Here is a 26,890-nt window from a genome sequence, read left to right as displayed (position 1 = left end):
TCCTGAACGCTCAGGGATTTGCTTTTCTTTCCAGTAATCTTTTACTTCAATGACAACTACTTCATGGAACATTTCAGTTGTTCTGTAACTATCTGGCACCATCTAGTAGCCGGTGGCATCGCCTTTACAAAATCCCATTAAGAGAACCTATGACAAGGGATGATACTGAACAGATATACAACAAATAAAACAGTAAGAGAAACTCCATCTGAATCTTATATGGTCAAACAGATGTTTTATGTTGAACGAGGTACTTACAGCTGTAGTCAGTAACTACTTGTACACTGAGCAAATGCCTTCTGCCTTCCTTGAAAAAGCATATTAAATATTTGTGTCTTTTAAGTTCCCAAGTAATTTAAGAATCTGCTGGCAGATTTTAGCAATAGTTGGCAAAACACATCGCTCTATGCACATGTGCAAATAGTTTCTGTTTATTCCCTTTTGCTATCCTGAAAAGATGCAACTTAGAAACAATGAGAGACAACATACGCTTTGATTAACTTTGATCCTGGACATACGGGGTAGTATTTTTTTCCCCATAACTGTCAAAGTAGAGTATCTTCTAGGCCTCTAAAAGGGGACCTTCAGGGTGGGAGAAATATCAACATACTGAGGCTACTTCGTTACATTCCTGAGGTGCAACTCAGTAGAAAACTTCCGTTTCCAATAGTACCACTCCTTTAACCCGCAAACAAGCACGAATACACAGCCCCACCATTCTGCTCCTTGCAAAATAAATATATAAATGTGATACTTTTGCAACATCTAACCACAGCTTTTTAAGCTGAAATGGTTCTTCTCCTTTTACTTTAGATGTCAAATCCATCACAGGAAAAAATTTTGTTTTTAAAAGACTTCCTCAATGAAGCAGTTCATTTCTTTGCCATTTAGCTCACTGTATTTTTACAAGCACCAGGCTGAGCAAACTATGATTGAGAGAAGCCATCTTATGCACATTGCTGTTGTCCCACATCATTCAGAACAAACCTTTTTAGATCGTTAACTACCACAGGAGTGCTGATTACACAGGCACCAGCAATTTCCTAACCAATGACCACCTGAACAATGATGTGTTCAGCTTCTCAGACCCTGAAGCCTTTCAGAGGTGAATCATTTCACAGTTTGGAACTAGATCTCCATAGCAACTTCCCTTTGAGGGTTTTAGAATCACCATCCCGTAATTCTATGATCATCAAGCTCAACCATTCCCAATGGTTCTTTTCACAGCAGATGGAAAAGGAAGCCTTGAAATTTTACAGTCTATTTCAAGCAATTCATCTGGCAGCCTATTAGAATTCAAAATATTTCGACCTTCAATCACAAAGCATGTTATCTGAAGCTGTGGTGATCTCAAGTCAAGACAAGCAGACGTTTTAGTCTAATCATCCATGATGAGAAGAGACTGACAAAAACTCTTAATTCAACCACCATCAAAATGCTTATTTTAACTGCATGAAAGTCTTTCAACAGGCAATGAAAACACACCATGTACCATTTTATCACAACCTTCCATTCAAGGGAAATATGAATTCTGAATATTGGCATGGATCTTTGCACTCTCCGACTGCTTTTGAACAAATATCTGCTTCCTAAAAGTCGCTATAAATCCAATCTTACCACATTATTTTCAACAGCTGTCAAGAAAAACGACGGAAGCAAACTGCAATTAAATGTCTCACAATTGAGTACAATAATTCTGTAAATAAGTTACTTATTGATACATCCAATTTGTTATAGGTACCTTCTAATAAATTCACATCAGTTAAATCCAAGAAAATAAATACCAATTAAATTATGAAAGCATAGCATCGGTTACAATCTTGAAGCAAAGCTCAATTTCATGATAATCATCATCAGAGGGGGGTTTCAAGTTGTTGTTTTTTTCTCCCCTCCCTCTCTGTTCCCAATTCCCAGCCCAATTCCCTCTGTGTAAAGAAATATTTTCCTTCTCTTAAATGTTTGAGTCGGCCACTGAAATAGTCAGAAGTGCTGTCAGGGGCACAACAGCTTTATATCTGAAAATCTTTTCAAAGTAAATTCAAATGTTTTAAAATCTGAATTATACACTATTATTTTAATAACAGCCGTTCGTAAAATTATTCCCTCCACCCAAAAAGATGCTCGTCCCCAAACCCCAAAACAACTCCATGAAGTTAACTCTAGAAATACTTAATTCTTGTAACTAAGTTGTCAACAAAGTACAAAGCATCAAAAATGCAGTACTGAAAAATAATCACTAAATATATAAGCAAGCTATCTGGTGACTGAAGAATCCCAAAGATTTGCAACTTACCATACAAAAATGCCACCAATGTTATTTAACATGATAACCAGTAAGTTTAATAAATAATGATAATGTCTTAAAAATCATTAATTAGTGACTTGACAGTGAGGCTTACAACACCACCTATGGTAATTGATATCAAACTGAAAATGACCCACCTGTAACAAAGCCCCAGCATCCACTATAAATAGTAAAATTAACAGATACATTAGATTTTACAACATTTGTAGAGGCAAGAACACGTAATTATTTTATTTTCTTAGAATGAAAAAAAAGAGCGTCTTCAGCATTCCTAAACAGTTACTTGGTTGAGACAACAGCCACAATTCAGACCCTCTCTACAGCACTTAAAATACCTCATTTTATTAGGCTACAGGGAGAAAACCACCAACTAAATCCCCAGCTGACCTTACCCTTATCAGTATTGACATTGTTGGGCCATACTGTTGCTCTACTTCAAAGAAAAACTCTTTAAGAGAGAAACTGAAAAAAAAAATCAAAATAATTTATTGACTGATGGTTTATTGAGAGCTACTATTTCTGGTGAAGTGGTTTTGAAAATATTTCTGCAAAAGACACAATGAAAATCTTTGGACAAAATAAACTGGAATAGTATAGGATTTGTCTTCATACATTTTGCACTATTTTCAAAGTTAGCTCATGATCAAAACTATACAACTGTCTACGTTGAACTTCTTGAAGATCTGAGGGGAATTATGTTAACATAACCACAAAATTTAATGGGATGAGGCTAGAATTTAAGATATGGTAAAGAAAATGAAAAAGTTATGCATCAGCTAAAAATGTAAACTGTTTATTTCTACGTACAATTGACTGAAACAAATACTGATTTTATTCTAGCAATCTGAGAAAGAAACACCATGGAAAAAAACTCTTGAGTATTTATAAAGCACCATCTCCTGCAAAGACCAGAGATTAAGGCAATTATACATGAACAATATTAAAATTCTTAGTGGTTTCCAGCGCTAGATCAGTTACGTCAATCGCTAATAAAAAATTTACTTTAAATAACTTTGCAGAGGAGACAAAGCAGTTATAGGATACATTTTATAATACTAAAAAATTCTGCTCAGAAATAAATTATTTAAACTTCTTAATATCTAAGCAAGTCAAGTTTACTTTATCAGAACTTTTAACTCATCTATAAAACTTACCTTTTTTTTTAAACAAGTGTTGACCACACAACAAACATTAAATACAACCTTCACTGTTCTATCAGAAATTGAATATAAAACTGCCCACAAACATTAAGTTATTTAAACATTTGCTAATTAAAAACTACAGCTGTCACTCAGATGTCAGTACTCAGATACACAGTCTGTAGTATACACATGTAATTTATCTACTTGAACGTAACTGTTACTAAATGTGGTTTGAACAGGAGCATTTTTAAAAAATTCTTAAGTGATAGTAAATAAGTATCTTGCATTAGACTGTCAGGAAAGGATGCCTATTAGTTACACACTCTCAAATCATCCAACAGTTACATCTTTACAATCTTTTTTATGATTATGTACAGTTATGATTCAAAATATTTTCATGGTATTTTACCAGATATTTCTTGTAAGTAGTAGTTTTAAAATCTAAGAGGCAATTCTTAAAATTGTCTTCAAATACTCAGGAATGAGTCTGGTTGTCTAGCTATTCCACCTCCTAATATCCCCAGCACCATATCTGAAAAACCTCGTCTTAAGCACAGTAGTTACGTATTAGCTCACCGTTTAACAATCTAGAATAACCTTAAGTTTATTTCATAACATATAATCAAGCAACATACGGTAATTAAAGCACACTGAAAACAGCAGTTACTAGCTAATTAACATTACAGAAACACTTTTCTTAATGATAGAAAAAGACAAAGATGTTATAAAGTACAGTAACATACGAAACAATTTGCTACAAACCTAGTTTAATACACTAAAAACTTCAACTTTGCGGTTTGAATTGATGATACGTTATGAATTGAAAACATGAGCCTAAGTTATGCACGGCTAGGTGAGCAGTTTGGGGACTACCCCTTCACCACACGGTTCGTGTAGGACAAGCATCATCAAGGCAAACTGTTGCACTCCTGAGTACAGCTCGGCATTTGCAGGCACACCCAACCTCTTACATCATACCCTTATTTATGCAGAGGTACAGTAGGAGCTTCCCCTGTTTTTCCAGCCATAGGACGCACGCTGCCATCACCACAGCACCCGGCGGGGGCAGGAAGCAGAGCGCGGGCCCAGCTGTAGCGGTGGCACCCAGGCCCTCAGTTCAGAGATGGCAGCTGAGGCGCCCGCCATGATCTCCTCAACAAGCCGGCGTGCAACAGCAGTTCCGCTGCACTCTTTGTTAGGCAATTCCTCTGTTTTCCAGTTAAATCCCCATTTTAAAACAGTGGCATTTCCCTTTCTGTGCTATTTTTATGAGGTAACAAATAGAAGTTGGGTTTATTTTATATTTCATATTTGTCTGTATTAACAGTAGCACCTAAAAATGCTTGCCAGGCAAAATTGGGCCCGACACATGCAGCCCTAGCAGTAGTCTCAACAGAAAGCAAGACTTTCAGATGAAAATCTCTTCTGATTTTTACTAGTCACCACCAGTTTCTATATACGCTTCTAGCATTACTTATCTATTTAACTTAAGCTTTCAATTTACTGCACATATAAAGGTGTATTCATTTTCTCCACAGCTTCATGATTATTAAATGGGTATACATAAGTACTGCACCTGTAAATTAGTTGGTGGCTAGTAATAAACAGGATCAGGCATTCCGTAAAGTTTGGTGCAGCACCCCAAGTATTTTGGGGCTCATATGCAGGAGCGGGACAGTGCACAAGTAAAACCACGTGGCCACCACCTAACGGATGGCACAAGGCCCCTCTCAGCAGCACTGCCTTAGTTTCCTAGTCACTATAAGCTAGCAATAGCATGTCTACCTTTCTACGGATGTTCTGAAATCCACAAGAAGTGCTTACATAAAGGTATGCTCAAATTCTCAGGGTAAATATCCACAGCTCCTCCACATGTGAACATCACATGTGTATCGTGCAGTAAAAAAACATCAAGCAGGACAACAGAAACAGCCTTTTTGCACAAGGAAGCATATATCTTAAAACACTACCTTTCTAATTAAAAAAGATGTATCTGAAACCCAAGCGTTTCAGAAGGAGAAATAATCAATACCAGTGTGTTCTTAACTGCTGCCTTTTTAAACATCACCTCTACCACAAATTTTTTCCTTTTTTTTCCTCCTCCAAATAGGCTGCAATATAAACTCCTAAACTCACAGTCAGTCAAAAAAGACTAATAAAAAAATACTATTTTAGTTGCTAGTTCCAGCATGCAACATCTTTCATTCAAAGTCTAGTTTGATACTGCCCTTATTCTCCTGATAAAATAAACCTAAAAATCATTTTCAGGCAGAGTGAAAAATCCTCATCTCAAAACATTCTGGCTTTCAAAGAAATCCTCCAGAAGAAAAGGACCATATTGACCATTACACTTCTGGAAGTCCTTTTTTATTATTTTATAATTTTGAAGTACCTGAAGGAAGTCCTTGTTTATCAGCACCTATATCTATACAAAAATCTTCATCCAATTATTGTAGCAAGTTTCCTTGTATTTTTTTTTTCCCTCAAAAGCTGATGCTATCATGTAGCATTTACCTTGGGTGTAGGAAATATATGGAATTATTTTAGGGTTTCTAAAACTAGTAGACACTCAACAGAAAATGTTGAAACAGAATACTTTTTCCACATTAGATGGAAACAGTCTGGCAAAAAAAAAATTCAAAGGATATGATGAAGGCATATACAACATTAAGAATTTTCAGATGCCTCTGACACTACTACTACAGACAGCCCCAGCACACCGGGTCAACAAGCACTGTCACCACCTCGTGAAGTTTCGCTTCACTTGTAGCCTGCGTGCCCTTCGGTCACAGGAAAGAGTGCTGAAAGGAGTAAGCCACAGGCCAGATGAACTGTCCTGTCCTAGCAGACTTCACATCGCCTGCTAGATGCGAAAGGAGACTCTGACGAAAAAGCAGATCTTTTAAAAGTTGTGTCCTGTATTTCTGTAACCTTACGATTTCAAAACGGTTTAGCTTTGTTATGAAGGCGTAGTTTACTGCTCAGTTTTTCCTTTTTTTTTTTGGTAGCAATCCTTACAAAGAATACTACACTTACCTTTTCACATAATGAAATGTTCTAAGCTAAATTTGATCAGAAATTTAAAAAAAATCAGTATCACATAACACAGCATAATACAGAAAGAATATGTTACCTATCTAAGATTCTTTCCTTTTTGTTTGGCAGGAAAACCCTGATGCTCAGAACTTATGAAACTCTTATACAGAAATGTCAAGAAGGTTAGAAACACACCACAAATCAACAGGAAACTTTTCCACTAAAAACAAAATATTAAAAAACGAAGAAAGTATAGCTGCTGCAATGGTATGAAAAGAGGCCACATTTTATTATCAAACCAGTGTTTACTCAACGCTGATTTTTCAAACAATTTGTTTCCATGAAATCATTTTCTTAAGTTTTAAGAGATGTTGCTCCCTGAGAAGACAGGAACTTCTACAAGGCTGTTAAGCTTCTACTCCGTCATTTATTTAATAATACAGACATATATAAAATCCTTTTCTTTAAAGAAACGGATAGGCAGTATAGCTAAGAAAAAACAGGTTAAGTGAACAGAAGATGGATTACCTTTGACTAGGCTCTCGATCTTAGTGAAAAATCAGAACCCTGATCACAAGATAATTTTCTTTGTGGTTTGCTGATTACTAACCTTAAAAATGTTCTTGGAGTCATTAAAATCATCTGTTTCTTCACAATGTGCTTTCAGTTACTGGCTTTCAATTTTTAACACAACTTTGCTGGTAATATTACAATATCCCCTCCTAAGAGAGGCCTTAAGTGCCTTTTACATTCCAGGGAAACACTGCCTCGCTCTCCATCTGCATTCCTCCTCTGCGCTGACATGCACATGCCCAGCTTATTTGTCTGCTCACTCCATCAACATATTAAATCTGGTGGCATACTGTACATATGAGACTGATTTATGCATTCAAACTGCATCATATGAGTATTTTTTCCCTTACCAAAGGCTTCTAAAAGGCCCTTTCTTTTAAATATGCTGAATATTTCATTCTAGTTATGTGGAAATATTTCTATTCAGTGCTTGTGTAATGCAAAAATAATGCACTTCCACATAATTATGCTCATTCTAAAACAAAGAACAGCTATTTGTTCCACAAAGCAAAGTTGAAAACAGAAAAAAAATGACCTCACACATTTTCTGAGTGAGATTAGAAGTTTTCCTGTGTTAAACTGGGACTTAAGGTACCAAATTCCACCAATTTTAACATTTCAATTTCCCATAGTTGTAGTGGTCCCAAAGATACCTTTCTAGCAAAGAAGTTTACACCTCTCAACCCGAGTCTGCAAACAAGTTATTGTTTTTCACATTTTCCCTGCTCTAAGCACAATAAATTAGCAACACTCTAGTAAATAACACCAGTGATGTTACAATCCTGTTAACCAATGGCATCCTGCTATTACATAGCAGGGAAACAAGTAGGAAGGCAAAAAAAAAAAAGCAAAAAAGTGCAGCAAAAATGTGTATTACTGCCAATTGCAGAGGAACTGCCAAAAAAATCCACAAACAGCAAGAGACAAGAGAAAAGCATACTTTAAGGTTTCTCAGCTGACAGAGGTGGCATTTGAAAGGCATTACTACTTAGGAGAAGTGGATGAGGGGATGCAAAGAAGCAGCAATTCCCCACGCGAGCAGGGTGCCAGCTGTGAGCGAGCCGCTCACCACCTTCCGGCGCAGCACCACCAGACCCCACCACGCGCTCGGACTTGGTGCCCCGAGGAGAGGCTGGCTCCAGCCGGCACGCTGGCCTGGGGATCCCCTGCAGAAAGAAGCTGCCTGCCTGCTGGGGTGGCTCCATGCAGGCAGTGCCCAGCATCACCCCGGGAGGCAGAGCCTCTGCGCTGCACCGCTGTCCCGGTGGGGCCGCAGACGCAGCCAGAGCCTGCCGACTCGCACTGCGCTCCTGGACTTGGCTGGTCCCTTCGTTCAGCACACAGCAAACGGCAGGCACGTCCCCCTCTACAGCATGACTATGGGAAACTGACATCTTTCTGTCTGAAAAGCCTGCTGGTTAGGGAAGATCAGAATTATGATGTATATACCTTCTGAAGTGCCTAGTTCATTGAGCAGCAGTGCCCAAACGAGGCAGTCGTAACATCTTAGCATGGCAACACCACAACGAACACAAGGGAGGAAAAGGAAAACTCAATAATATCCCAAACTTTTTTTTCCTAAAAAAAAGTAGAGGGTTTCCTTAAAACCAAAATATTAGATAATTACAAAGGTTTTCTTCTTGTGTTATAACCAAAACCCTGTTGAGCTTTAGTGAGCTAGCTGCCTGACAACTGCCTAGCCGATTCGGCTGCAGGGCACCTTCACCCTGCTGAAGTACTCACACTGTCCCTTCCAGCCCCAGCAACAGGGAAAAGCAAGGCTAACGGTGATACCTTAAAAGCTTTTGTATGGAAGAGAATGTGTATACACCTAACAAATCTCTCCCATTATTTACTCAGAGAACACAACTGCATTCCATTAATGCTCAAAACCACTCACAGTGAAAACATACAGAGAGGAAAAACAATTTAAACAAGCATACCGGTGTTACTTTGTTTCAGCACAGGACAAATCAGCTACCAGGAAACATTCTCTCCAAACAACAAATAGGTGGATTTGTAAATGATCAATTAACTTGTACAATAAATTACTCTTTTTATATGGCGCAGATATTAATGTCATTTGGCAAATTTACTAAATATTGCAAAAGGGGAGGTTATTTTTTATAAATATAATACTGATTAGCTTTGGTTCTGACCAAGCCACCTTTATTAACAGTGAGCAGAACTTGACTGCGATTCATTGAATTTAAATCACAATCACAGTATGACAAAATAAAAGAATCATGCCCTTGGAAAGGATACAGAAGTATTTTAAAAAGTCACTTTTGTTCTCTCTTCCTACTTGTTTACACACACATTCCAAGAACAGCAACAAGAGGAAAACACATGAAAGGACAAGAACACGAATCAGTGCTTTACTAGCTAGCAGCTCAGAATGATGTTGGAATAATATATATTTTTTAATCTCATCTAAGTAAAATGTTTGTTAAAGATTTATCAGTTTAACCATAACATTGAAATGCAAACGTTAAAATATTATCATCTCCATATCAAAGCTACTTCATGGAAAAGAAAATCTATTTGAGCACAGCTGCATTTTTAAGAGTGTTCAGCAAGGCCGTAGCTTAGGTTTACAACTTTTCGTCTTCTGTAGGGTTATTGCAGGAACAGTCTTGTCATTATTACTCAACTGTAAGCTACTTTTATTTGTGGATTGAAGGATCATCTTGAAATACCATTGCATATATCTTCCCCTTCCTCTAGTAAAAGCTTTAACTAGTAAAACAAGAAACCTGCCCAAATTGTGCTATCTGGTTTTAAGAAATTCCGTAACAAGCTTCAGTAACTTTTTCCTAGCTGTAACTAGTACGAACAGACTCCTTTGATTCCTTGCCCCAGCAGAGCCACACAGTGTGGCCAGAACACCTTAACCAAGTTAGATTTATTGCACTTCACCATCACCACACAGGGGAGGAGGTTTGAGAAAAAAGATGGAGCCCGCTACAGTGGGAGCTCCTTAACCTGCAGTCTAGTACTGTTCAGAAGGGTAAGTTAGTAGGTAACATTATGTGAAAGAACAGGAAAATTGAGCTTCCAGTTACTATTTGCACACCCTGTCTCAGTTCTTCTGGCCCTAGGAGGAGCAGTGCTCCAGGACTAACATGCAGCCGCCAAGATTTTACGTAGCAGCAAGAAGGGGGCGAAGGAACAGCAAAGCAATCAGAGCCTTGACACACATCACACACCTCGTGTTCCTCTCATCACAGGCTTGGTGTAGCCAGTTATTTCTGCATGCAAATCACAACAGAGTTGCCTGGCATTCTCTACAGAAAATAATGCGCTTTTATTGCAAAATTAGTAACGATATACCTCTGTTATAACCTAGTTTCTTCAGATGGGAACTATGCCTCACATTTAAACGATGTGTATGGAAAGTTCAAAGAGATATTGTTTCCTAAGGCTACATGGAACAAGACAAACCTATTGTGTGCTTACCACAATCAACATACAGAAATCCTACACTAATTTTACCCAGTTTATAATTAAGAAATACAATTAAAATATAGTTAAAAATTAAAAATCAAAATTTAAAAAAATATATCATCCTTTACTCAAGACTACAGATTTGGAGGAGGACACAGTACTATTTTCCATGAATTTCTATAGCATTGAATATCTGTTTTAACACACGGAAAACAACTTAATAGGAGGAAATCATAACCTAGTCACATGCAAATTCTTCCTTTTCACTGTGAAGTGCAAAGGCATGTAAATAAAAAAAAAAAAACAGAGCAATAACTGAGGAACAGAACATCACACATTAGGCCTTTCCGACAGCGACAGTCATTCAGCAGGTATCTGTACAGGCATTAGTACGGTAGGGTCAGAATCCAAAAAACTTGTGTGTGAATCTTCAAAACCAGGGTTTGCTTATGGGTTTTATTTTGAAGCATGCAAACTACAACTATTTTATTCATGACAAGATGTGTTCTTATGGAACAAAACATCTCCTGCAGTCCAGATCACTTTACTGCAAGGCTTCTTTATGTTGCAGTATCATCATGTGCCATTACTTCGCTATGTGGAAAAAAAAATACTGAGGCCTATGTATATTTATATCTGCATGTTTTTTTTTTTTAAAAAAAAAGGATGAGAAAAGCCTTCCACAATGGAGAAGGGAGGGGAAATGGAGGGGGTGGGCAACAAGAACAGGACACAAAAAAACACCTTTTCTAAAGATTGTTCAAGGCAAAAGGGACATGTCATGTTAAACAGTAGTCAATAGCTGCATACAATCAGTAAACAAATTCAGCTCTATGAAAAAAGAACTACATCACCATTTAGTGGTTGCAATTTAGATTATTCTAGCGTGTAATACTTTAATTGTATAAAACAAAGCTGATGTCACAAACACAAAAGAACTTCTTGCAAAGCAAGCACCACAAGTAATTTTTATGCTGCCACTGATGGCTGACAAGTGATGAGCACTTTGTTCGAATTTATGTACTTATGCATCTAAGGCAACAGGTGGCTTATAAAAAGAAAACACAGAGAGGTTTTTAACTCTTCTTTAGCAAAATTTTTTATAATGTGTGTTATCATAATGACTAAACAATCTCTACAAATAAAAGCTCAACATACTAACTACAAAGATGAACTATGTCTCAGGAAAAAACATTCATTCTTTTGATAAAACCATAAAGTGGGGTAAGGTTCTGGACCCCAGTGACTTGGGAATTCTGCATACGTTCTGTAATTGCACAAAGCACTCAATATTTAAACAGCACTTTGTTACATATAAATTACATCAATTTAAGACAAGACATTTCATATTTTTTGCTGTTGTTTCTATACACATCTCAAACAATAGCTCAATATTGCAACATAGTCAAGAGGAAATTTTTGCTTTCAGGTCTCTAAACCAACTGACAGAGTGATGTGCTTCAACTGTTGCTTGATGCAGTTTTGGGCCAAGAGTAGCATTACAGAAACATACCGTTCGTTTTTTTCCTAAATAGTGCACAGTCCAACGAACAATTTATTTTTCTTTAAGCATGAACACAATTATTAAAAAAATACCTGAAAGGTCTACACAGCAGAATGCAGAATAATACTTCTCACCTGCATTTAATTCCGAAGGATTTCCAAGCAAGAAGACACACAGCTAATTCAGATTAAAATGTTAAAAAAAAAAAAGGGATCTTGGAGTGGTATTGACTGGTTCACTTATTCTAGAAAAATTTGAAAGATAAATTGAGAAGGCAGAAACACAGTAAGCATACCAAAACAATCTTTATTTTCTGCCTTGTAATTAAATATGAAATAACTGTCTGCTTTTGATTAAAACATTTTAGTGTCTGGTCTTTTGGATAGATTAAATTCACATACCAGGATATTAGACTTTTTTCCCTGCATGGCAATTTCACCGCACTGTCCCTAACAATTAAAAAATATGACATCAATATTTCTGTTCTGTACATCACAAAAATACATATATGCAATTTCTATGGTGATGTTTGCTAGATCAATCTTTCTGCTCTGTGACACTTCAGAACAGCGCAGAACAGCTCAGCCCAGAGGCTGACTGCCTATCTTTCAGATTCCCTTTGCTTCTTTCCATATTTCCTCTGAAAGCAAACAATCCCTCCTAGGTAGTGTATGGTCTTGTAGTTATACATTCCCCCCTTTTGTAACTCTTTCACACACTTGACTTCCCATTCCTGCTACTATTTAGTTTTGAGACATCAATTTTCACATCGAATTACCAAAGCTTGGTGTATAAAAATATTCAATAAGCCTCAAGGAACTGTTATTTCAGTAACAGCTATCTCAGTAAGTACTGAAATGCAACCCTATGCTCAAATATATTTTAAAAGTTTAACTAGTAAAGTGAGCTTGAGGTACAGGAGCTTATCTGCCATTATCGTTATTGGAAGAAAACCTGCCTGGGAGTGCTTTGAGTCTTTTTTGGGAGGCGGGGGGAAACAAGAGAGAAGGAAAAGAGGGCAGAGAGAAAGAAGGAAGGAGGTGGTGTTTGTTTTTTATAAAGAAAGCCTTTTAAACTACCTTTTAACAGAGAATAAATTAATTGTCTAATGCTTGAATTCTCAGAAAACAAATTCTACATCTAAAGATAAACACTGAGGTTCTGAAGAACACTGTTGTATCTGACATCAGGTGAAGCCCCACTTTAACTGGAAAAGTCAACGTAACAACTAGAAGTAGCATTTCTGAGGTTCTGCGCAAAAACAGATGGTCACTTAAGGGTTATTAATTTATGCATTTTGTTAATTGTGTCCAGGCAATAAGACTTCAGAGTGGTATTTGAAGCTAGAGATTCCCCTTGGCATCAATATTAAAGCAACAGCTTTCAAAGCAGCTCTAGCAACTACTGCTGACGTCAACATCCAGACCAAAATTAAGCCCAATGCTTGTTTTGTTCTTCCATGTAGGATTACAGGACAAAACCTATATGCTGAAATACACTAGGAAATAGCCATGAGAAACCCAAATTGCAAGAATGACAACTTCCAAAGAGAAAAAAAAATAAATCAGACCATCAGAATTTCTGCTCAGATACCATAGAGAACTGATTAACAAAAAAGAAAAATCACTTCTAAACCCAAGCAAAAAAGTAAAACTTCATCCTTAGCTAATGGATCAAAGTTTTAGAAAGGATACTGGAAAATACCAAGTACCTTTGTAGAAGGCTCACCAGAAGAAAGGCAGCACATTTCCACATCAGTACCTCGTCATTACAACAACAGCATAAAGGCACATCTGCAGTCAAACCCTGTATCTCACTAACATCTCCAGAACACGTTATAGTCATTAAAAGGTCATTTTTCTGTGGACTTCAGTAGACAATATGCACAGTATTGAAAGAAAATGTCTCTAGGCCTTGCAGACTTAAAGAAGAGAGACCAAAAGCATGCAATTTGCATCAGGTATTTCCTATGGCTGCCTCTTTACAGACCTTTTTTTTTTTTTTTTTTAACTCACTGTATCAGTTTAATGCTCCCTCAGCTAGAACAGCACGACTATTTTCTGGATTACACTTTAAATGTGATTAGAAAAATGATCTATTTTTAAAATAACCCAGCAAGAATATGGTTATTTTTAAAACCAAATTGGCTCCCAAAGCCATTTTACTGCACGGTTCTACAATCAGCTTCAGCAGCACACAAGAAAGTGACAGCATATAGATGAGAAAAGGTGTTGGAGTATGGAGCTGCTAAGGCTGCCAAAAGACAGACTTTGCAAGTTGTGTAAGTTGGGCACTAAGTACGAATTGGGGCAGGGCAAGCACCTGTTTCTCTGGAACTGGCAATTTGTTCATTGTGAAACCAGGGCTGCTCCGATAAATAGCAATTCTGAAAGAAAACTTAAGCAGAGGTTTTTCTGTCAGCTTATTAAACAGTCTCAGACTGAAAAAAGGTTGCATATGAATTGGATAACTGCACAGAGATTTTGTTTGGCTGTGATTCCTAAGGATAAGGTAAGAATATTTGGTATATCCTATATATTTGATATAAGGTATCCTTTTGGTAAGGAGAAATTCACTGTTTGGCTTTCTAACATGCAGTTACTGCTGCCAGTGATTTTCAAGCATCTGTGGGACCATGGGCAAAGAAAAAGGAAGCACTCTAAGTTGACACCACACACAAACTCAGACAAATTTGCTTGACACGCAAAAAAAAGGAATTATATTTTAATTAAGACTTACAATTAAATATCCCAACTAAGCCAGTAGTCCTGTTTCAGTTTGTCTAAGATAAGTAACTTATAGCCAGAACAATAAGACTAGAGGCAGTTTTTCCTTGGGCTTCATTTAGGGAATTTTCTCCACTGCTCAGTTCACAGCAGCACCACATTTCTATGCCAGGCAACTGCCTTGACTTCAACTATGTAAAAGATGTATGTAAACTATGTAAAAGATCAAGATCAACTATGTAAAAGATCAAGAAAAAATAAAATCAAGGTGAACAAGCCAGAGAAGTCTGAAAAGTTATGGATACAAGAACAGCTGCCTGTAACAGAACGTGTCCAGTAGCATTACAGATAATATACCACACACTGGGTATATCAATACAAGAAGTACAGACAATTGGAAGAATTTAATTCATAGATTTTTGAGGAAAGACCAGCTATCAGAGCATAAACTGTATTCAGAACAACTTGTAAGTATAAAGCTTATTTAAATGTAAATAAATAAATACAATGAATGTATGTCCAATGATGTACACATTTGTTTTAGGAACATGAACTGAACACGAGTCCATGACATGGCAAAGTTCTTTTAAATAAAATAAAATGTCCAGTACAAAAGTGTGCTCACTGCTGCTCTTCTTCACAAGCACTTCAAATATAGTTTTCCCTTCTTCAGCTAGATTACTGCCATTCCAGACTTTTTTTTTTTTACTTCAAAATCTTAGATTTTAGTACCTATCTGAGGAGAAGACGATAAAAGAAAATTTTGGAGTAAATTGGTCTCTTGCCTCAAGGCACAAAGAACTACACTGCTTGCAGATCTAGCAGGAGCCGATGCATCAGTTCCCCCCACCTGGAGGCCACCACTCCCACAGACGACACAGCACGATCACTTTTGTGAGTGCTCCTTGTCTGTTTTACTATGAAGCCACTTAATTTCACATCAGCCTCAGCAACAATTAAACCAATTCATTCGATACCGACACACTCACACAGTCCCTTGCCATAGTGACAAGCGATAGTGATGAACAGCCCGTGAGCACTAACAGGTAACTGCTTCTGCTGTTTCCCAAGCAAACACAGGTCTATGCCCTCTGCTGGGTTAGGAAGCACGGCCATCATTTCCGTCTGGGAAGTCTATTGTATGAATTAGGAAACAGGGAAGTGCTTCCACACGCCTATTGCAAAGTTCTAATGAAAACTTCACTTAAAAAAACAAGTAATAAAAAAGAAGCTGCTTCTTCTGAGAAAGCAACATTCTGAATGTAAAGTTATAACATTCTCAGTCTGCAGATCACTCACCGTTCTGATACGATTGCTGCAGCTAATAAAGTGATGCTGATCCAACTTCCAGCCACTTGTCTTTTCCTATTCCCAAATTCTAACAAAAATTCTTGATTTTAACTTTTCTGAGGTGACATTCCTCCAACTAAAGGAACACATGCTTTCACATTTCATATTATAGCAAGAAGAAAAAAAAATCCTGCAGGATTTCTACCGTCAAGCTTTCCAGAAAGCCCAATGCAAAGAGAAAAAGAAATAACTTATAAAATACTAAATTATCACTGTCTTAAAGCCGAGGTACCTTACACCATCAATAAAGACGTCCACTCAAGGAGGCAAACATTTAAAAACAGTCACCTGAATACACTCAAAACACTGCCACAGCTTAATAATTTCCTTAAAATGTTGCAGAGGAAATTGAAGTCCCATCTGTATTGCCTAAATATCAATTATATACTGTCATACGACACACAAAACTATAACAAAAGTAGTTGTAGGTCAAATAATAGCAATGACTCAGTAAAGACAACCTGCCTGGTCTTTATTCTCAGGAGAGGCGGGGGGGGGGGTGTTACTGGTCAAGTACTTTATGACTCACAGTGCAGTATATTAGAATTTATTTTTTTTATGTATTCTTTAGAATTGAGAGATTGCCCTTGTAGCTCAGTAGGTAGCTCTCCTGTTTCTGGCCTACGAGGTCATAGCTTTAAGTCCCCGCTGAGGAAATTTAACAAGTTCCATCTATAAATAGATTGGCATTAGATGCTGTTACTCCAGCAAGGGTGGTAGCCTTTAAATAAGAATTTTTAATGTTTCCTTCTGTTCTGATGAGAAGTAGAAATTGGACATAGAGAGGAACAATATATTAGATGAATGACAAAGTGGGCTCCAAAATCCTTTGTAACTTCAGTTACCATCAGACTCTCAATTCTAGCACTATCAAACTGTAATAAAGGCTAGAGAAGAACTTAAGCACCATAAATTTCCTTCTCAATGAGCATAAGTAATTAACTAATACTGCAGAGACTGAGACTGAAAAGAAACCTCCTAGGTACAGTACTATCAAAATCCAACTTGTGACATCAAGAGGCAGCCTCAATGTAAAACAAACTTTGGATTTTTGCTTAGTAACAAAAACATTCCAACATTCACAGTTCCCATCTTCTGAAGAAACAAATTCTTTAAGAGACATTTATTTCATTATCAGGGTTAAAAAGGACACCATTCAACAGTGCATAAGTTTTTTGTTCCCTATACCCATGTATTCAGGAGGCTTATTCAGCTCTCAAAGAATAGCAATTATTGTGCCAAAACTCAAGAATAAAGCCTATTCAAACTCTCATTTGAGTTTACCTTTGCTTTAAACCATAGTTACCTGGCCCTGGAGCTTAAAGCTTGCCTATCACTTCCACTCGGCAGTGACATAATTTACTGATCAGCAAAGACAAAGGCTAACTCACTGGAGTGTTGACAGTTTTCCAGCACCTTTTCCAGTCCTCACCCACGTGCCTAGGAAAGCAGACTCACTCTTCCACGGGAAACAAAGCAGTAGAGCATACTGCAAGCAGATCTAAGGTACAAACAGTAAGTTTTGTTCATATTTGCACACCAAAAGGAAAGAAACAACAGTAATAAAACAGGTGATGATGGTGATTTTACAGTGTGACTTCCTAGGTATTAGAGAGAGACTAATGTTACGCTTAAGTAAGAATGATGACAGACATCATGCAAAATTCCTCTGCAATGCTTTAAGACATTTTTATCCTCTGCTATCCATCTTGAGCTTAACAGCTTTATTGACCTTCCAGTATTAATTTTATTTGCCTAAGTGAAAATCCTGATTACTTTCAACAGTTTTCCACAGCAGACCAAATACAGCATCAACAGGGTTACAGAGGCCTGATCAAATTTAGATAGCAGTTGTTACACGTGTGCTCAGTTTCTGCTCGCAGGTAAAAACCGCTGTAAGTAGGGAAGAAATCTATCACCCTGCTGCTTCTGCTCATATCATCTGTAACAAAAGGTCTGGAGTAAAATAAAGATCATCATCCTCTGAAAAACTCTCTTCTCCCACAACAACACAAACAGTTTATTTTCATAGGATGACAAACTAGTGATAAGCAAATTTATATGCATCCCTTGAAACATCTATTAGTCTCCTTCCCCTTTCAAGGTGGTGGACTGAATGCTGAGAGGTAAAATTAAAAGGAAGACAGCAAATAACCTAAGATGAATTACCTGTTATTTTTTTGCAACCTGATATTCTAAAATTGAAACATACGATGCAGATATGTTCTCGCTAACCAAAAATACTTCAGTTTTGCTAAGGATTTTGCTAAAAGGGGGAAGAGGAATGCTATTTTCACAAATGTGTGTTTGAAAAATCTCCTATGCAGTGCCTTACTGAAAATCAAAAGCCTCCACAACATTTTATGAAAACATGAAATCAAGCTCTAGTTAATGCAATAAAATGTTTCACATGGCAGCGACTGCAACTTTGATTTGAAATCTTTTTTTTTGCTTTAATATACCAGAAGTCACTGAAAGTTAATTCAGAGTTTAGATAAATTGAACTACTCCAAATATTTTATTCAACTTTTACTTATTCTAACAAATAATAAAGAAGAAAAATTCAGTAAGAACTGTTATCTACTCAATAGCATACAGAAATACATCTTGATTGTATAACAATAACAAGTTTAATGTGTGCAGGAAGTTAGTTTTAAACTCTGATAGCTTACCAATCAAATGTTTGTACATGTAAGCAAGGAACCTCAGCTTTTTTCTTTTTTAACAGGTATCAAGCAGTTTTAGTAACAGAAGGAAAAAAACGTATCAGAAAGAAAACTGAAATAAAGTGTGTTGAAAAAAAGCCTGTAAGACAATAATGTTTAATTATTTCAAGGTGAATTTTGACATGTCATAAAGATAAGAAAACAGCTTCAGGTAATAGAAGTGACACAGCCAAGCTACAGCTGCATAAACAAAGCCGCTATGATCCCAGTGCACAGAACGTACATGCTGAAGAGCTGAAATGCAACTCATACTCTGCTCACTGAAATGCTGGAGCAATGGAGTGTGGCTAAGAGAGATATCATCATATGCCTCCTCTCCATAGCAGCAACTTCCATGAACAGTAGGTAAGATATCTTAAAAAAGACAGGAAAAAAAATGCATCATGCCTCAAGTATATAAAGCTACAGAAAGATTAACACCTTTATACAGAAAATACTTTTTTTTTTTTTAAACAGGTCAAAAAATGAGCTCAGAGGACACAAGAATGGCCATTTTAGCTAAATATTTTTGTTATCACCATTTCTATTTTTACAAGAAAAGCAAAACAGTGGAGTTATTACTTTGAATTCCCAATAACCTTCATGACGATAAAAAATAAAGCCAAGTAGCTTAATTTTTTATCTTGAGCAAAAGTCATTATGAGTATCACCAGACTCAGTTTTGGTTAGTGTTTGTACCAGATAAGAACGCTGCACTTGCAGCTCATGTGACTGGTAACTACACTAGCTTTAAATGATGGCAAATTGGTTTATGAGTTATGTAAAACCATGAACAAGCAAAACCGGGGGTGTATGAAATGATTCCAGCTATAACAGACATAAAACTGGAGTCAAAGCAATTAAAGCTTTTCAGGAACCAGTTCACATAGGTCACACCAGCCACTTGCACCAGACGGCAGCTGATGTTTACCCAGCTTTGTGGCCCTTTCACTCTCATCATGAAGACTGATGTTTCACGGACTGCCAGTTACCCAACTCCCTAATATTTAGTTTCACCAAGGCCCTTTACATTCAAGAAGCAGGCAGGACACGGCTCAAACAAGTTGTGGAGAAGGCCTGTTGTCCCCTCCCCACTCCATCCTGTCCCCAAAGGGACGGATGGGTTGTTGGGCATGGGCGAGCTGCAGCTCCCCAACCCCTCCGTAAAAGCAGAGGCTGCCCGCCCTGCTCAGAGCACTGGGCATTTAATGCCACATTTTTTACTTAACAGAAAAGAGCATTTCATATAGAAGTATTTTTACAGATGCATTTCCTTCCAATTTCTGTACCTTTGAAGAGAAAGACTGGATTTCATTAAAGAAACTAAAAATAAGAGAAGGATGTGGAACACATTTCCTGGAAAACTAGGACCCGGGGGTATCAGTGGGAGAAGCAGCTCAAAACCACCAACAACTCTGGCTGCTTAGCACCCAGAATACTCAAAACTTGATGGAGCTGTAGCAGGGACTTAATATTGACAAATTCCATTTCCTTGCGGAAACGTTATCTAAGAGTGATTCCTACATTTGCACTTGTAACAGGGTTGCTATTTTTAATCCACCTTACAAAGAAAGTAATTTTCTACAAGTACCTGTGACTGATCTGCCATAAAAGTTGAAAGTAGTTGAAGCCACACAACTGGGGAAGAAACACTTATTACAACCTTCAAACAGCCTGCCTTATGCCATCATGAAAATGTTTCTGCCTCAGTTAAAACCATAAATTCACCTGAAACATGGAAAACAGAACTGAGAGAGAAATACTTCAAAACAATGAAGCTCAGAGGATGAACAAAGTTTTAATTAGTCTAAAGTGTGTGTCAGGTTATCGTGGTGCTAAGGTTGTAAACGCCATTATACAGGACAGAAAAAAAAAGAAATTTAGAATTAAAGCCCAAGTTCACTCAACTAATAGTAAGTGAATACATCTGTTTGAACAAAGGTTTTCAAACTTTCATTCATCCAAAAATAAAATATAACCCTATTCCCCCAAAGAAACTGGGATAGCCTCTGAAATAAAATAAATAAATGTTGAGAACAAACCGTTTACCTCAAATAATTCATTTTTAGTTTGTTCACTTTATTAGAAAAAAATCTGTAGGAAATTTTAAAAGAAAGAAAAACATACAGCTCTACTCTGTATGGGAAAACTTGTTTGCTGAGCTGAGAGAACCCACTCCATATTGTTACTAATCACACAAAAATACAGCAGTACTCTCTAGCACATTACGTGGCTTTACTTATCCTATTACCCCACCATATGTTGTTCTCACACATTGTTGCTGCTTCATTATATATATTTAAAATGTAGTTTACACATAAAAACAACATTTTCCTTGAATTCATAAACACCATGCCTCCAAGTGAAAGTAACAGTGTATCTACGATATGGAAATCAGAACCCTGAAAATCCATAACCACTTCAAGGTGGGGTTACTTTCCTTTTTCAAAATGAAATAAAATAACGCATTAAACAGAAATAAATCTTCTGTTTAGCTTTATGTTATGCAAGAAACAGTGTAGATAAACATCACACACAACTTCCACAGTTTCAACAGAAATGTAATTATAATTGTTCTAAGAGTACTAGAGAGCTGCAGCTCACCTACGTGCCCTGCAGTGGACTAACTGATAGGCAAAGATCTTCAAAAACCTTCTCTTAGCACAGAATAAACATCAGTGAATCCTGTTATGGGAGCTAAAAACCACAAACAGACCTTTTATCCTAAAGAAAGCAAAAATTCAACATATTCTTAGTGAATAAAGAAAAACAGGATCAAAACCATTAGCCTAGGACTATGAAGTACCTTCAACGAGATTCCAAAAGCTCATTACGCTCAAATTACACCCCATTCCTAGCTACCCACTTCCTCACCTGTCATTACCTTAATTAACACAACCTGGGTGAACTTTTTGCAAAAACACCAACTGAACCAAGCCTAGAAGAACAGCCAGGCACACATCCCTGTAAATTCTTGGGATCACCTGTCTCAGCTACCTCTGATTATAGTCCAAGAACTGCTTTTACCTGGTAAAATAACGTGCTTCAAGACAGCAGTGAAGGCGCTCCATAAGTTATATTAATGGATCAGACATTGACATTTAAAAAAAATTAAATGGCCAAGCATCTTCATTGTTGGGAAAATAACATGAAGTCTCAAATAATGCGATCTGGTAGACAGCAATAGTTTTAAAGCCTTTTTTCTGAAACAAAAAACAGCCAACCAAACAAAAAAATATTGTTTCCCAAATAAGTCTAGCATGCATTTACTTTGGTAGCAGCTGCAGTTAGTAATGCTGACTTCATCTCTTCTGAAGTCAAGTTCCTAGGACAGTAAGTGAACAGGAAGTTTTCAGAAGATTCCCACTGGCATCTGAGTTCTGGAAATCACAGAAGAGGAGGAAAAGATCAACACCCTGCTACCTCACGCTGCAGTACTGTGGTACAGCCGTAGCCAGTCCAGGAGTCCACAGAGAGCCCGTGCAGCAGGATGCAATCAGCATCTTTTCTTACTATGGAACTAAATTAAAAGAAACAAACTCAGTGCAAAGGACAATCCTCCTGACTGGAGCCCATCAATACAAAGACGAAATGACTCTACCCAGATCTGCATAAAAAGCTATTTATAAACATGGAAAGTCTCATTTTTCTTGTCAAGATTAATACGTTTTTCCACACAATGAAAGTTATGTTTGTTTCAGATCTGCATCAAAGTCACCACTACCTACCTTTCCTAGTTTTTCAGAGAAATGTAATGAATATGCCAATAATGGCCAGTAAGTAGCCTAAAACCCAAACTCATTTAGATAACAACGTGCTCAGCCTGACACTAGCAGCACTCCAGCCTGAGCGTGGTCTGCCACACTTCTCAGTGTCAGGGTGAAGCACACAACGCCGTTTGCCTAACCAGCCTTTCTTCAGTACATTCAGGCACACAGACCTTGAAGTCCACTGCACAAACCCCACAATGACCTGCTTTAAACCTTCTGCCTGACACCCGGAAAGAAGAGAAAACACAGTTCTCTGAAGGGCTCTGCTTCCCATACTGGCCATTAACATGGGCAGGGTAAGGACTGGGAGCAATAGTTGCAGTGCTCAAAGGTAAAAGTTTGTTCCAGATCAACAACTGAACACTATATTTTTTATGCTTTGAAACAGAATGACCCAAAATTTTAAGTAATCTCCCTGATGATGACTGTTTTGTTCCGATTCCTACCTGAAAATCCTGTATAAAACAGCTTAGCTGCTTTTTAGTCAGTCCTGCTTACTTCCCCAGATCACTTCCTAGTGCATCTCTTCTTAAGAGCGTTTTGTCATTCCCATCATCTCTTAAGCTTCAGTAACACCTCCTTTCCAGCTTGCTGGTGTACAAAGCCTCACCTACCAGATCACAGCCTCTTCCCCTGTAGTAGAAGCAACCTGTCCAGATTCCTTTCAAGTCGGCTTCTATGCTACTGCAAAAAATCCAGTGCCTGCCAGCGGGGCTCAAAACTGACAGCCAGTCCCAGGCCATTGGCTCCCAAAGACAGACAGCCCATTAAGAATTTGGACCAAACTCTGATAAAAGCCAACAAAAAAGCTTCATCTTCCCAGGATCCGCAAAATTTAAGGATTCACAGGAACAGTTTAGGTAGTTTCCAAAATCTGACAGAGATAGTGCCAACCCCGGATATGCCACAGACTCATAAGAAAGAATTTTTAGAGTGGAAATAATTGTGAAAGGTAGTTGAGTATAAGTAACATTACAACATATAAAAAGGGTTTATACATTTTTATAATTTGACATGGTATGTAGAAAACTTCACTGAGTCATACATTTTTACTTAAGTTTGGGTTGTGTAAACAACAGTTTCTTATTTTTAATTTACTAGAGAGGTTATTGCTAGCTTTTAGTACCAAATCTTCACTTTAACAGTACCGTGGGAAAAGGAAAGTAGAAATAACGCAGTTTGCAGGAAGAAAAAAGTTGTACATTTCTCGGCCAGACTACTTTGCATTAACTTTGTTTCATTTTATTAACTATTAGCTCTAACAATCCTAAACGATCTTTGGAAAGATCTTCATGTTTATGGGCAGTTAATACAATTTTACAACAATTCATGACTAGCTTAAACGTGTCTAGCAAGAGCAGTATAAGAAGAAGGTTAAGATTTTAAAAACAAAAAAGAAAATGAAAAAAGTGATATTTAAAAAGTACTGATTCTAGTATCTTTTTTGATCCCAGAGTCTGAAGAAAAGGAGCAATAACCATTTCACAACCATTACATTTAAGAATCCCTAAAAGAAACTGAAACATATAGCAAGTAAATGCAAGACTAGATTAAAAGACAGATTTTAATACAAAGAACACAAAGTATCTGAAAGGTTTAAAACCCCACAACAATACTCTCATTGCTTCTTCAATCCCCAAAGAAAAGCACAAATGGCATTAACCCTTATAATAGCTGCCAGAGACAAACACGTAAAATTATTCAATATATATATATATTAAAAAGCATCTTCTCCGCTTGATGCCATATAAATTTGTTCCTTAACAGGCATCTATGATACAAACACTGAAACAGAACAAGTCTAAACAGGTTATCACTTGTTCTTAACTGACACAAGACAAAACAGTAATTACAAACCCGGGACAGAAATGGATTTGGAGAGAACGATTTCCCTAGAAGAAAGGGGAGATTGTACCAATGGTTGTCAGGTAGTCCTAACATTTACAATATAGCAATGTATTAGTACTGCCTTCACATATGGATCTAGTTCCTGAAGTGATGCAGAAATTCAAGAGATTTACTTCACTCTATCCCAGTGAAGACCTGTCCTCGCCTTTTCAGAACATTTTAAATACTGTTCATTACTTAGCTGCAATCATTATCCCATGGTTTTCCATTCTACTCAAAGCATATGTCAAATGACTTTAGCAGAAAACAGTAGTACTAGACGTAAATAAGACCAAGTTCTCAAAGGTGAGATAATGCTTTCTGCACCACCCTCCTCCTCCCCTGCTTACTTAAAGATGGTTTCCAGGCAAACACTTTGGAGAAAGGCCTAGGCTCCCCAAAGCACATCCTATTTTTCAGCTGTATAAGCCTAAGAACACAATACATTTGCCTCCAAAGTTTGTTCCACTTGATTTAAAACCAGAGTACCATTATTCTGTACCAAATTTGTGTCTAGGTATTCCTGATGCATAGTAAGTTGTACCCGACTTACCTATTCATCAACCATGCAATTAACTGTAAAGGCGTGTCAGCTCACTGCTCTACATAAATATGCTTCAGATCTCAACTTCACGGGAACAAGGGTTCTCAGCATCTAAATCATTACCGTAAGATAGCCATCCCCAAACTTGATGACTAAGCTGAATGGTAAAAGCAATTTTTAATGGATATTTGGTTCTACAGTTCTTGAAGTACAACAGTGCTGCCCATTAAGCTATACACAGAACATGTAAATGGAGTTTACATACGCATCAGATGAAAGATCCCATCACAGGCGTTAATATGAGACAAAAAGGCATTTCCTAAGCCTTGGCCAGTATGGGCTCCTTTCACAAGGCCAGCAATATCCACTACATTCAGAAAGGCTGGAATTTTGCTGAAAGATAAAAGTTGAAAGTTTCATTGTTGACACATATCAGCAAACACATTTAGCACAGAAATAAGTTCAGAATATGAAAATGAAACTTTTTCCAGAAAAAGTTGCACATGACGGTATCTTTCTTCTCCATTTAACCTGCAACGTATAAAAGACAAGAAGATTCCCTCCCCCCCAAGTAAAACAACAACCATTCTTTAATTTGTCGTAGTTCATGTAAAATGAAAACACTTTTTTTTTTTTTTTTTTTTGACAATGTGGAGTCATAGTGACATCTATACAAATAATCAACCGGGCCTGAAATGCTGAAATAAGACACCTGTAATGAGCAGTTTTCATAGTACCAAAGGGATAAAACTCATATGTGGTCATCACACTCAGCTGTTTTCACCTCTAAGGTTACTGTTTAGTTCAGTAAGTTAAGCGACTTCGTCAGAAGACAAGAGCATTTTTTAAACAGCGTTGATTAAAACTAGCAGTTTTAACTAGTAGTAGTGGTGGTCAGGGTTACACAAACAATTTGATAGAAGGCAGAAAACAAGTTTAGATGAAGCTGAGCGTTGAATGGAAACAGCTGTGACATTTTACACCAGTACACTCAAACCAAGATTACTTCTCAAAATCCATCTTGGGAAATCAACAATTAAAACTCTGATAATGTGTTGACTAAAAGCATCTTCACATAGTCTACATAAATGACCATGCCATCATTAACAACTGCAGAGAGAAAACCATGCTGAAATGATGCAAATTCCTCACTTGCAAAAGACTAGAAACAGCACACCACAGGCATCAAGACTTCCAACTTGATGGCTTCAAAATACATAAACAAAAGGAACAGTACTTAATTTCCAAACACCTTAAATTATCACCAACTATATTTCATTAGCATGATGCTTCGGTAAATACAACACTTCACCGTCCTACTAACTGTCAAGTATAATGAAAAATGCCCAAATCTAATGCCCATGACTAAATGCTTTAGTAATGTTGATGAAAAGGGTGTGACTAAAGATAGGAAGTCTATCCCATTTTTGTTTTCAATATTCCTCTTACACTTCACAAGAAAAATGCGGGGTGTTTGTGTTTCTTTTTTGTGTGTGCATGTGGTTTTGTTTGTTCTTGTTTTTGTTTTGCTGTTGTTTTGTTTTTTTCCCCTCCAAATAAACAAACTTCACAGTACAGGATCTGGACAAAATCTTTTTCTTTGCCAAGGTGAAGTTCAAAGCATTACTATACCCACCAGTTCCCAATAAATTGGGAACTTAACAATATGTTTCATGTCATCAATACCTTTGTGACGCGATTAGAGACAAGCCATAATACAACATGACATTCAAAAGGGTGAGGCTAGAAAATATGCAAGAAAATATTTACAAAATAACACGAGTTGCTTATAATTCTTATAAATACCTTCTGAAGTAAACAAGCTTTGAAAGCTTCACATTTTTGTCCCACTACGGTTTTCTTAGCAAATTCTATCGATTTTTTTTTTAATTACTAGTACA

General features: G+C 37.2%; 1 protein-coding gene across 5 annotated transcripts in view; it reads right to left on the bottom strand.

Annotated features, from left to right (window-relative positions):
- The window catches only part of OLA1 (Obg like ATPase 1), a 129,209-nt gene that overhangs the window by 63,225 nt on the left and 39,094 nt on the right, over positions 1 to 26,890 (bottom strand). For 4 of the 5 annotated variants that reach the window (XM_080600856.1, XM_080600859.1, XM_080600857.1 and 1 more), the window contains exon 4: positions 25,255 to 25,382. The exons of the other annotated variant lie outside the window; for it this stretch is intronic. In XM_080600856.1, coding sequence (XP_080456982.1) covers positions 25,255 to 25,382 — 128 coding nt within the window. The remainder of the gene's footprint in view (positions 1 to 25,254; positions 25,383 to 26,890) is intronic. 5 annotated transcript variants of the gene reach the window in all.

The sequence above is a fragment of the Anser brachyrhynchus genome (assembly GCF_964034855.1).
Source record: "Anser brachyrhynchus genome assembly, chromosome: 7".
Lineage (NCBI taxonomy): Eukaryota > Metazoa > Chordata > Aves > Anseriformes > Anatidae > Anser > Anser brachyrhynchus.
The sequence above is the reverse complement of the archived record's forward strand: the minus strand, read 5'-3'. Positions and strand labels throughout refer to the sequence as shown.